Raw genomic sequence first — 12,316 nt, forward strand, 5'->3', positions numbered from 1 at the left:
ACATATGTAACTAACCTGCACATTGTGCACATGTACCCTAAAACTTAAAGTATAATAATAATAAAATAAATAAAATAATTTAAAAAAAAAAAAGAAATCTCTAGTGGAGATTTAAAAGAAAAGGATAGTAATTGTTATTTTGAAATGATTTAAGCATCATCACCATGGTTTCATGTTATCTTTATTATTTTATATTCTTAGAGAGGCTTGGACCATTTCCACGTACTGAAGCACCCAGTATATATACAAATGGAGAAATGTCAAAATAGGATTAAAAATTGTGCTGTATTAAAAAAAAAAAAAAAAAAAAAATGTGCAACAGCTAGTTTCCCCTTGAGTCTTTTTGATCCCTCGTTAAGTGCCGTGAAAAAAGTTAAATGCTTCACATGAGTTATTTCATCCAATTCTCCCAATAACTCCATGAAGTAGGTCTGATTATTATTTTTCTTATTTTGCAAGTGAAGAAACTGAGGCTCACAGAGTTTAAGAAGCTTTACCCAAGACCACACAAATTGTGAAACGGAGCCAGAATTCAATCCTCACCTTGTTTCAGCCAATTAGCATCAGATTATTTGGGATTAGAATTTTCCTTAAGGGTATTCGTCATTTATGATGAGCCAGAAAGCAGGTGTCCCCAAAACTTCATGGCAGTCTGCAGCATGTTCAAAATATTTATCTCTAGCACTAAACAACTTGAAAGAGTTGAAAGGGCATCTTTCCAACATCTCATTTTTTACTTTACAAGTGCATGCTCAGATTTGAGGGCAAGGGATGGAATGTGAGAATCAAATCTTCCACAAGTTATATAACTGTATATAAAAATGAAAAAGATGGCATGAACCTGGGAGGCAGAGCTTGCAGTGAGCTGAGACTGGGCCACTGTACTTCAGCCTGGGCAACGAAGCGAGACTCTGTTTCAAAAAAAAAAAAAAAAAAAAAAAAGGAAAAAGGATTGAAATGTGAATGTCCTTTCCTTCTCACTGCTTCTCTAGATTTTGATTGGAGCCGTCATTGCCATGGGCTCAGCCGACAGAGATGGCCGCCTTCACCCAGGAGATGAGCTTGTGTATGTTGATGGGATTCCAGTAGCCGGCAAAACTCACCGCTATGTCATCGACCTCATGCACCACGCAGCCCGCAATGGGCAGGTCAACCTCACTGTGAGAAGAAAGGTGCTATGTGGAGGTATGTACCTGGAGCCTGCTGCAGCAATCGAGGGTTAGGTGGTAAGATGCTTTTGTGAGACATGGTAAGGCCACGTGAAACAAAATTTTAAATCCATTTCTACATTATATGAGGAAGGAAACAACCTAGATATTCCAAAAGTAATGATGATTTTGAAAGTGCTGATTTTCACCCCACTGGACAAAAATCCAGTCTTTGAGGCCTGCATTTTAAATGTATTCATTAAAAATTTCTAGAATAGCCTGGGGCTAATTTAAGGTATGTATGCTCTCTGCTTTCTGGTAGTTGCTAGTTCTAAGAAGAACATGATAGTAATGGAAAATATGCCATTTGAAAATGTGTTTGCAAACCAAGAGCCACAGCATTTTGATGCCACAATGAGGCAACCAGGATGGAAAATTAGCTTTCATTGTACAGCCTGATAAAAGGTAACAATAAAGCTGTTGCTCCTGATATAAAAAAAATACAGCTGTACCTCGCTCCAAGAAAACACAGTTCATATAGTTCCAAATTTATGTAACAGATAAATTGGAAATAATTATTCCCTTTACAACCATTTTCTCAGCTTCATAAAGGAATCTACCAAAGACATACTTTTCAAAGTCAGCCCTTGTATTTATAATATGATTCCACTTATCTCTCTTTACCATATCAACCCTACAAAAAATTATTTATATTTTTAAGGAATATGTCAGTTACAAGCATCACAGTGTTTTTAGAATCTGAGCATTCAATAACATTGGGATTGTATTACCTCCCCTCAGAACCACCCAGCCTTTGTTCTGTGAATCACAGGGGCAGCAGCTCCAATAATGCTCAGCTGTCACCTTCTGCCCCAGCGGCCCGCTGCCTTCTCTGCTTGACCCCTTGATAGCCCTCATACAGAATCATCAATACTAGAAGTAGGAAGGACCTTAGCTATATGAGCTTCATCTTGTTACAGATGAAGAAACTGAGGCCCAGAGGTTTGATAGCTTGCCCAGCAGTCCACAGTGAGTCTGTGACAATGCAGAGAGGGACTCTTCTCTCTAGGGCCAGTGCTTATTTCTTTATGTTACTTTGTCCCCTACCCCATTCAACCACAATCCTCTCCCCTAGAGAATTAGAAGATGTTAGGCCAGAACTTAGCAAATGTCACTCCCTAATACAGGGAGTCTTCCCATATGTGCTGTTATACCAGTTGCATTCTGGAAGAGGACCACAGGCTAACGACAGGCTGTGAATGACTAGGAGAGAGGATAAGGCTTATTCCTGTGACGAAAAATCCTTTTCTTTCTAAGTCCCCCTAGAAACTAGACCATGAGCAAGGGCGGTCATTTAAAAGGGCAAGTCAAAAGAATTGTTAGCCCTCACCAGTAGAGACTGCTATATATCTTGTATCTTATAGAGGTTTTGCTAAGAGGTGCCATTTACCTTCAGAAATTCATGGCATGTCACTTGACCCAAAGAAGTAAAGCATTTTAAATTATGCCTTATCCTTGGGCTAGATGCCAGGAGGAAGACAGTGCTTGCTTGGTTAACATTTAACTGTCTCTCTCCCTGCAGAGTAATTTTTAATAAAAAGTTTGCTGTGCTGTATGTTCTATAACCTAAAGATAAATTTAAAAGATACCCGATTTACAAGGAAATATACCACAAAGTGCAAAACCAATGCACCAACATAATTTCATGCTCCCCTTGTCACCAGCTGATTATTGCAAATTAAATTTTCTTTTAATCAACCCGAGCTGTTGAAGTGTGTACCAAATGCTGCAAAAATGTATTCCTGCAATTTATGGATCATGTGACTTCCGTAAAGATGCTCTTTGCTGCAGCTCTTACCAACTTTACTCAGTTAGGCTTTTGAGTGCATTTCAAGTGCATTTAATTTTTGAAAATGTTATGCTGCAGATTGCTCGTTCACACCAGGAGAGTTTCCAAGTTTATTCAGCCCACTCTTCCTTGAAAGCTTCATCAGTATTGAAAATATTAAGTTCAGCAAAGGATACTTTGATAGCAAAGTAATGCCTTGAAATAGGATGGAAAAGATTTAAAAAACAGGCATGGAAAGGTGACCTTTCTTCATAACTGCCATTTCTTCAAAGTGAGAAGGGACAACTACAAATGAATATGACAATGGAGATGCCTTTTCAAGGACTGCTGCTGTCATTGTCGTTTTGTTATTATTATGCTTTCCTAAGCAAAGGCAGTGGGAGGTGCAAGCCTGGCTTAGGAGTGGATGGTTCCAAGCTGAGGGGAAGTGAGCAATTAGCTAAGGAAGAGATAAGAGCAGGAAGAGGAGCAGCATCGCCACCCCCTTGCACAGAGGAGCAGCGCTGTGTGTGGGAAAAGGGCTAGGAAGAAGCAAGGTCATAGGGATGACACGCTTCCGCCTTCTCCTTGCCTCAGCTTATACAAATGCCCGCCCCACCTCAGAAGACAGAGGGCACTGGCTTCTTAACTGATGCTCAAGAAAGAGAACACGTTCATTATGAGAGATACAGAAAGGTTAGTTACACTGAGCAAAAACTAAGATAACACAAAAACTTGCCCCAAATATTAAGTTATTTTTAAATGTACATGCTAAAGATAGAAAGGCAAAAAATTTTTTTGAGAAAAGGTCTCACTCTGTCACCCAAGCTGGAGTGCAGTGATACAATCATGGCTCACTGCAGCCTCAACCTCCCAGGCTCAAGTGATCCTTCTGCCTCAGTGATCCATGCCTGGCCTAGAAAGCCAGAATTTCCAATCAGAAGATAAACTAGATTCTCAAAAGTGAGAAGTTGTTGAGTAAAGGAAGAAGCTATCGGGTAGTGCTTCCAATTTTTCTTTCATTCATTTATTTTTATTTTATTGTTTCAGTAGGCAACTATGGATAATAAATTGCCTCCAGTTTTATTTACCAAATAGTCATAGCACACACTTTCACCTTGCATTAGTTTTGAGAGAAGATGCCTTATCCATGCCTCCAGCTCCAGTATTTGGTTGTTTTTTTCCCAAGGATATGAGAAGAGTGGCTTTAATTATTATACTGAAAAGCATAAATATTTATATGTTTAGCAGATCAGCTTTGAGACATTCAACCTAATGGCACATTATTTTGGATGCACACCATGTCTCTGAGGAATTTCCTAAAATGTAAATCTAGAATTGATGTGAAAGAACATTTTATGACTTCATAAAAACATGTTAGAGTCAGTCTTAAAGCTATCAGCATCTTTTCTCTAACACCTAAGGGAAAGTCTAATTCTTGGCCTAATGCCAAGAAAGGGGAGGTTGTCTTGGCAGATGGGTGAAAAGTTTAGCCAGTATTGAAGGTGCCAGTACGTTCCCTGATCCTGGTGACTACACTTTTTGCCAATTCTAAATGCATTCCCTTGTTGTTTGTCTGCAACCATGTCACCCATTTAAATAAGCTGTCTGCCTTGATGAGTATAAACTGGGAATGTCTGCACAAATGCCTATAGGCAGGCCAGCCCCTAACATTTTCAGGGCCACAGCCTGTAGGCTGCTCCTGCCCCATAAGGACCATGAGGGACCTGGTACACATGCATGTGGACATCACAGCCCACATGACCAAGCTCTGTCCATACATACATCCCATTGCCTCAGCCATGCTTCAAGGCAAAATATGCCTGTCTGCAATGCTGTCATCCTTCCAAAGACAGTCCTGAGAAGAGACCCAGGCACATCCTGGAAGCAGGCAAGGTCTATATGGTTACAGAATTCTAGAGTCCTGGTATGTAGCGTATGGTCTAGAAGAGAAACCAAGGGTCCAGTTGAACAAGTTCCTTCAGCCCTGAGAATTCCTCACTGTGTGAATAAATGAGTAAATGAGGCATTTGCAAGAGGTCTTGGGGAGTGGGCAGGACTGTGGTGACCTGCAAACCCCATACCCAGTTGAAGGAGCAGCCATCACTGAGCTCCAGCCGACTGGTGCCAAATGTGTCAAGAAAAACTGGAAATCAATATTTCTATAAAAATCTCCCTATTTACAAACATTGGCAATTAATTTTTTTTTTTTTTTTGAGATGGAGTCTTGCTCTGTTGCCCAGGCTGGAGTGCAGTGGCACGATCTCAGCTCACTGCAAGCTCCGCCTCCTGGGTTCCTGCCATTCTCCTGCCTCAGCCTCCCTGACCTCGTGATCCGCCCGCCTCGGCCTCCCAAAGGGCAATTCGCTTTAACAATTATCGAATGAAGTATAGGCCAGCACTGTGCAGACCAGAAACAGCTCTTGGCCAGTAGTTAAATGTACTGGTCTACACCATCTTACCTGGCAGGCATTGTCACTGACTCCCACATTCCCAATGGGAGACCCTCTCTTAGCACAGTGGTGAGTTCCACTGTGACTGGTGGAGACAAAACAGCTTACCCTAAAAACTAATTATTTAGGCCAGGCGCGGTGGCTCACGCCTGTAATCCCAGCACTTTGGGAGACCAAGGCAGGCAGATCACAAGGTCAGGAGATCGAGAACATCCTGGCTAATATGGTGAAACCCTGTCTCTACTAAAAGTACAAAACAAATTAGCCGGGCGTGGTGGCGGACGCCTGTAGTCTCAGCTACTCGGAAGGCTAAGACAGGAGAATGGCATGAACTCGGGAGGCAGAGCTTGCAGTGAGCCAAGATCGCACCACTGCACTCCAGCCTGGGCGACAGAGTGAGACTCTGTCTCAAAACAAAAACAAACAAACAAACAAACAAAAAAACTAAACTAATTATTTGACTTTAGTAGATACTAAGTGATTGAATTCTATGCAGCCACTTGTGTATGAGCTAGATGAATGAGTCAGGGATCCTAGAAATTAGTGAATTTTCTTTAAAAAAATTAAATAATACATGAATTTTAGTCACTTTAGGATGTTTTACTATATTATTATAAAACAAGGCTGTTAATGCCCTACAGTAGGAAAGACCATTGGAAAGAAGACTGTCTCACCTGGGTCCAGAGCCAGATGAGTAGAAAAATGATGTGGGGTCAATCCCTGAAAGACAATCATGTGACCAGTTTTTAAGTGTCAAGGGCCCAGAACAAGCCCAGGAAGACCTTCGAAGTCTTCTTAACTTCCTGATTTTAAATATGCTCATTTGGCTAAAGAAAAAGAACTTTGTTCTGGAAGTTGAAAGAGAAGTCCAAAGCCAATAGAAAAGTATCCTATTAATGTATATGACTCTTTGACTTACCCAGGGAATCCTTACATTGACTTAGTTGATGATTTTCTCTCTCTCCAGAACCTGTAACATTGCCACTCCCAGCCTTTTACTGCAAAGAGAGATAATTCTTCTTTCGTTTTTTTTTTTTTTTTTTTTTTTTTTTGAGGCAGAGTCTGGCTCTGCCGCCCAGGCTGGAGTGCAGTGGCGCAATCTTGGCTCACTGCAAGCTCTGCCTCCCGGGTTCACGCCATTCTCCTGCCTCAGCCTCCCGAGTAGCTGGAACTACAGGCTCCCACCACCGCGCCCAGCTAATTTTTTTTTTTTTTTTTTTTGTATTTTTAGTAGAGACGGGGTTTCACTGTGGTCTCAATCTCCCGACCTCGTGATCCGCCCACCTCAGCCTCCCAAAGTGCTGGGATTACAGGCGTGAGCCACTGCGCTTCTTCTTTCTTGCTGACTTACTGACAATCACAGCTCTCAACCTCCTAAAATATGACAGCCAGAAAATGAGATCTCTCTTGTCACTGCCTATGACATTTAGTTACTGATTTGGTCCAATAACTCGAGGAGATTTTCAATTTAATGTAGCAGCATAATAATTGTTTCTTTTTGTTCTTCCTGACTATCCCTAATCACTTTATTTCCAACTTGTACAAGGACTGATAAAGGACATGTGATGCACCAAGACAATAACAACTTGTCTTTGGATGGTGTGTTCCAGCAGGGAGAGTACATTTTACAAGTGAAGCTTTAAATTCCATTTGAACAGAAAGAAAGGCTTTGATATTGACATTCTGTTCTCTTATGACCTCGGTACATTTCTTACAAAAAGCATCCATTTTTTCCTTTATTTAAACGTGATTAATTAGATCTTAAAGAAAAATCAAATTTACCAAATAATAACCAGCAACAGCCTGGGTCTCATTCATTCTGTAATTGCAAACAAGAAATTAGTACATTTTGGTTAGGCCATTTTTAAAATCTAAGTATATAAACAAATGCAGCTTTTTTTTTTTTTTTTTTTTTTTAGGTATCGATGTAACAAAACATCTCTTGCAGTCTTTGTTTTTTCTCCCTGACTTTTTCATCTCAAAATGGAATTGCAGCTTGTAAGGTTAAGAGCCTTCATTGGAACTTTTGAAAATTATTTTTAACTTGCCATATGCGACAACTTCCAGAGTTCTACATAGGATGCTATATACCTAGGGACCCAAAATGGAATAATTAATGGTGATTATTTTCCATCTTATTATTCCTCTGTTCCATAAACATCTTTTGAGTACACTAATCAAATTTTAAGATGGAAATGAAAGCAACCCTATTTCTAATTACATTATTCTAGGTGCCTGCTTCGGTTCTTTTCATCAGAGTGCCAATACCTAGGTATTAAATTAAAATGACGAAATTCTTTCTGGATGACAGATAAACTTTCATTTCAAAAACTAGCTTCTTTTGGCTGCCAACTTTCTATCATTTCTCCATGGAAATATGCTGGCTTTTTCTCATGAAAGTATTAGTTTGGTTTATCTGGTTGATAATAGGGTGTATTTTATATTAAGATGGACTGTAAAAATGGAAAAGACCTTCAACAGCTCCTTAGAGGTTCAAACTTCATAATTTCAGAGCCTGAAATTAGATTTGATCCTAGAGCAAGCAAGCTATTTTTTAAATGAAAATCTCAACTTATTTATTTATTCTTTTAAGCCACTTCATTGTGACATGGCTGATATACAAAAAGCTGTGCAAACTACTTTTAAGAAGTATATTTTCCACATACGTGAAGCAAATCAATACTTCTAGGCAAGCAGAATATTATAAAATAGAACTATAGCTCTTTAGAAAAATGCATGATAGTTAACTTTACATGGATGGCCCCTGTGCTGTTAGCCTTCCTTATAATACATCTACAGCAGCATTTCTCGAAGTGCAGCCTTGAAACTTGATGCACATTCTTGTGCCCAGACCTACTGAAAAAACATTCTGTGGGTGGCCCGTGAAGATGTACTTTTTTTTACAATTTATTTAAGTGATTCTTATGCACCATATCATGTAAGATTCTACTTGTTTTGTGACCATCTTCAGTAAATTATTCTTATGCAAAGAAGAACCTCAATATCTAAAACTAGGCATTGTCCCAGGGGTTTGCAGTCCTCATGAGAGGAAGATATAAATCAGTAACAGCACAGAGGAGGCTGATGAGGGGCTTCACCTCTGTTTGCTATGAAAACTAGGACTGAGCAAGACCTTGGGAGCTCCACGCCTAGGTCTGTAGCTTTTCAAATGCTCTGCAAATCTGGGAGAAAGAGAAGCAGTTCAACCAGTCTTGTAACAATACCACTGTCTAGAACAGTGCCTAGTACATAGGAAGCATTCACTGAGACCCTTGTAAGTTAATTGATTACCTGTGTGTGGTATATTTTGCAGGGGAGCCCTGCCCAGAGAACGGAAGAAGTCCAGGCTCTGTATCCACCCACCACAGCTCTCCACGCAGTGACTACGCAACCTACACCAACAGCAACCACGCTGCCCCCAGTAGCAATGCCTCTCCCCCTGAAGGCTTCGCCTCCCACAGCCTGCAGACCAGTGATGTGGTCATTCACCGCAAAGAGAACGAGGGCTTCGGCTTTGTCATCATCAGCTCCCTGAACAGGCCTGAGTCTGGATCCACTATAAGTAAGTGCTGAAATTTGCCTGCATTTGAATAAGGGGTCTTGTTTTGATTTGTTCCACTGATACAGATACTGGACAAGTATATCAGAAGACTGTCACGGACATACTGTATAGCCTGAAAGCCACAGGCTGTGGGCACAAATAAGGCATCCATACCACTGAGTAGCAGACTGTTACTGACCTCTGGCTCAAGAAGAAGGCAAGAACACAACTAATGCCCTCAACTCCTCCACCCCTATAAAAGCTCTTCATTCATTTGTAAATTAGGAAGAAAGGAAAACAGAGTGATATGGTAATGTTGCCTTGAAAGGAGGGGTGCTTCTTTTTATGGGTTGGTCAGGGAATGTTCTGTAAGTAACTTGATTGAGAACTGTCCAACAGAATAGAACCAGACATGCAAAGGATCTGCAGAAAAAAATCAGTCCAGGCAGAAGGCTTAAGGTGGATGCCAAGCTTGGCATCCAAGAAATATAGAGAATCCCAGTGCAGCTGTAGTACGGGGAGCAAGGGAGAGTGGCAGGAGGCAGACAGTGCTGGCTTCATGTGCTGTTGGTAGGAAGTCTCAACTGTAGTCTAAGTCCATGGGAACCATTGGAGGGTTTTAAGCAGTGGACTGAAATCTGACTTATATTTGTAAAAGATGAGTCTAAATGCTTGTGGAAATTGAAACCAAAGGGTTGGGGGTGGGGGAGAAAGCAAGAGTGGAAGCATGAGACATAGTCAGAAGGCCATTTAAACATCCCTGTAGGTTCAGAGACACTGGTGACTTTGTAACTGCCCAATGGCCTCACCTTGCCCGCTGCCTAGCAGAGCCAATTTATCAAGACGGGAATTGCGATGGAGAAAGAGTAATTTACGTAGAGCCGGCTGTGCGGGGAGACAGAGTTTTATTATTACTCAAATCAGTCTCCCCGAGCATTCAGGGATCAGAGTTTTTAAAGATAATTTGGTGGGTAGGGGCTTGGGAAATGGGGAGTGCTGATGTGGTTGGGTTGGAGATGGAATCATAGGGGGTCGAAGTGTGGTTTTCTTGCTGTCTTCTGTTCCTGGGTGGGATGGCAGACCTGGTTAAAGCAGATTACTGGTCTGGGTGGTGTCAGCTGATACACTGAGTGCAGGGTCTGCAAAATATCTCAAGCACTGATCTTAGGTTTTACAATAGTGATGTTATCCCCAGGAGCAATTTGGGGAGGTTCAGATTCTAGGAGCCAGAGGCTGCATGACCCCTAAACTGTAATTTCTAATCTTGAGGCTAATTTGTTAGTCCTACAAAGGCAGATTGGTCCCCAGGCAAGAAGCGGGTCTTTCAGGGAAAGAGCTGTTATCAATTTTGTTTCAGTCAAACCATGAACTGAATTCCTTCTCAAAGTTAGCTTGGCCTATGCCCAGGAATGAACAAGGACAACTTAAAGATTAGAAGCAAGATGGAGTCGGTTAGGTCTGATTTCTTTCACTGTCATAGTTTCCTCAGTTACAATTTGGCAAAGGCAGTTTCACCCTCCCCTGGGTAGCAGTAGAGGGAGGAGAAGTAGATGAACGCAACTTCTGAAGCTCCTCCAGCTCTAAGGTTCTATGATCCTATACAACAGGTGACAGTCATAGCCCATATTTGTCTTCCAACTGGCCACCTTTTCAGATTCTCAGGCTTCCTTGGTTGTTTTTCCTTTTCTACCACAGTCTTCCAGAGCTCATTCAGCAGCCTGCAAGCAGTAGAACAGACGAGAGGATAGGAAAATGTGTGCATTTTTCATGTTGAAGTGATTTGGCCCAAAATATTGGGTATGGAAACACGAAAATAAAGGAGCACTAAGAGAAAGTAAATAAATGCACGTACGTTGTAGTCCTAAAATTCTTATAAACTGTGGGAGTTTCTAGCACATGTGGGATAGGGGAGGGGTGAGTATTAAGCAATACTCAAGAAATAAAGTTGTTGAGAATGAATAAGAACTTTATGTGATAAAGTTAATGTTATCAAAAAAATAAAAATAAAAGAAAGAAAGAAAACCACCAGAACCTCATGGAGAGAATTGCCCTGTTTAGCTTAAGCCTTGATAAATTCAGGAGTGAAAACTACAGAAGCATTAAACCTCAGCGAATATGTGCAGAAGCCAAATTACATACATCTGAAAGTACAATTTCATTTCCCTTTTTCTTCATGAAAAGCTGAAGAAATAAATCCAATCTTTAAGCATAGACTAAAAGCAGAATTCTGTCAGTACGATGGATTCACCAGGATTAAAAGGATACAAAACTAAGGATTTTCATGAATTACATAAACAGCCTTCCAATAATTTACACTTGAGGAAGGTGTTCACAGAGAGATTTTGCAGCCATTCCAGTCTTTCAAATTGTTTACTGGGGCAGAATACCTAAAGGACTAGAATAAAAATAAAAAGTATATGGCCACAATGAAAGTGTTTAGCATGTAGTTAAAGTCTCAGCTTTATTTGAAGTATAACAGCCTTATTTCTAAATGTATAGGGGAATGTGTGTGTGTGTGTGTATGTGTGTGTACACGTGCACTTACTATGTAAAGAAACTACAAACACTTTTCCTATTGCAAATAAAATCCATGCATAAGTAGATTTGGAAAACAATAGGTGCAAATGCTTATAATTAACATGTGAATTTTTCTTCCTATCAAATGGCATCAGACTGACCTCAAAAACTTAATTCTAACCACTTTCAAAATGATATTATTTTACTTCACCCTGGAGAGTGGAAATATATCCTAGAGTTCATGATGCTTCATGGCTTTTCTTCACATGTTTATTTCTTTTCAATTTAGGGAGTTTAAAATGCAAGTTGCCCTGTGCTCTGTCGCAAAAGCAGCTTACTCACTGATGGCACGTTGCATTTACAGTATGTAATTTGCAACATGCACCTAAAAGCTTCCTGGAGCTGATGCTACCTCATACTTAACATCTGTAATAATTTTGAATTCTAATTTTGAAGAGAAATGCGAAGTGTCTCGTGAATGGTAAAATGCCATCCTTGTGCCACATATCCCTGGTCAAAATATCAAAGGTTTTGGGCTCTGTGAGACTGACCGAGGTTTATGTTATCAGGTGCTTAAGAATCACGATCATTCCCAGAGTCTGCATTGTTTTACTCTTCAGGTCTTACCCGAGCCCAAGGATCATTAACATATTCACTGTTTTTTGTTTTGTTTTGTTTTTGTTTTTTGGGGGTTTTTTTGGGGTTTTTTTTTCGTGGCTTCGGAAGCTTTTTCTTGGTGGACTAAGTGCTGTGTTGCTTTTGATAGGAGCATCATTACATTTAAGCAAGAAAAGGGCATGGTTAACAGCCCAGGTGCTACAATCATCCT

General features: G+C 40.5%; 1 protein-coding gene across 13 annotated transcripts in view; it reads left to right on the forward strand.

Moving 5' to 3' along the window:
* The window catches only part of MAGI2 (membrane associated guanylate kinase, WW and PDZ domain containing 2), a 1,444,461-nt gene that overhangs the window by 1,289,125 nt on the left and 143,020 nt on the right, over nucleotides 1-12,316 (forward strand). For all 13 annotated transcript variants that reach the window (XM_055347909.2, XM_031012777.3, XM_063708679.1 and 10 more), the window contains 2 exons: nucleotides 993-1,185; nucleotides 8,743-8,991. In XM_055347909.2, the coding sequence (XP_055203884.1) occupies nucleotides 993-1,185; nucleotides 8,743-8,991 (442 nt within the window). The remainder of the gene's footprint in view (nucleotides 1-992; nucleotides 1,186-8,742; nucleotides 8,992-12,316) is intronic.

The sequence above is a fragment of the Gorilla gorilla genome, chromosome 6 (assembly GCF_029281585.2).
Source record: "Gorilla gorilla gorilla isolate KB3781 chromosome 6, NHGRI_mGorGor1-v2.1_pri, whole genome shotgun sequence".
Lineage (NCBI taxonomy): Eukaryota > Metazoa > Chordata > Mammalia > Primates > Hominidae > Gorilla > Gorilla gorilla.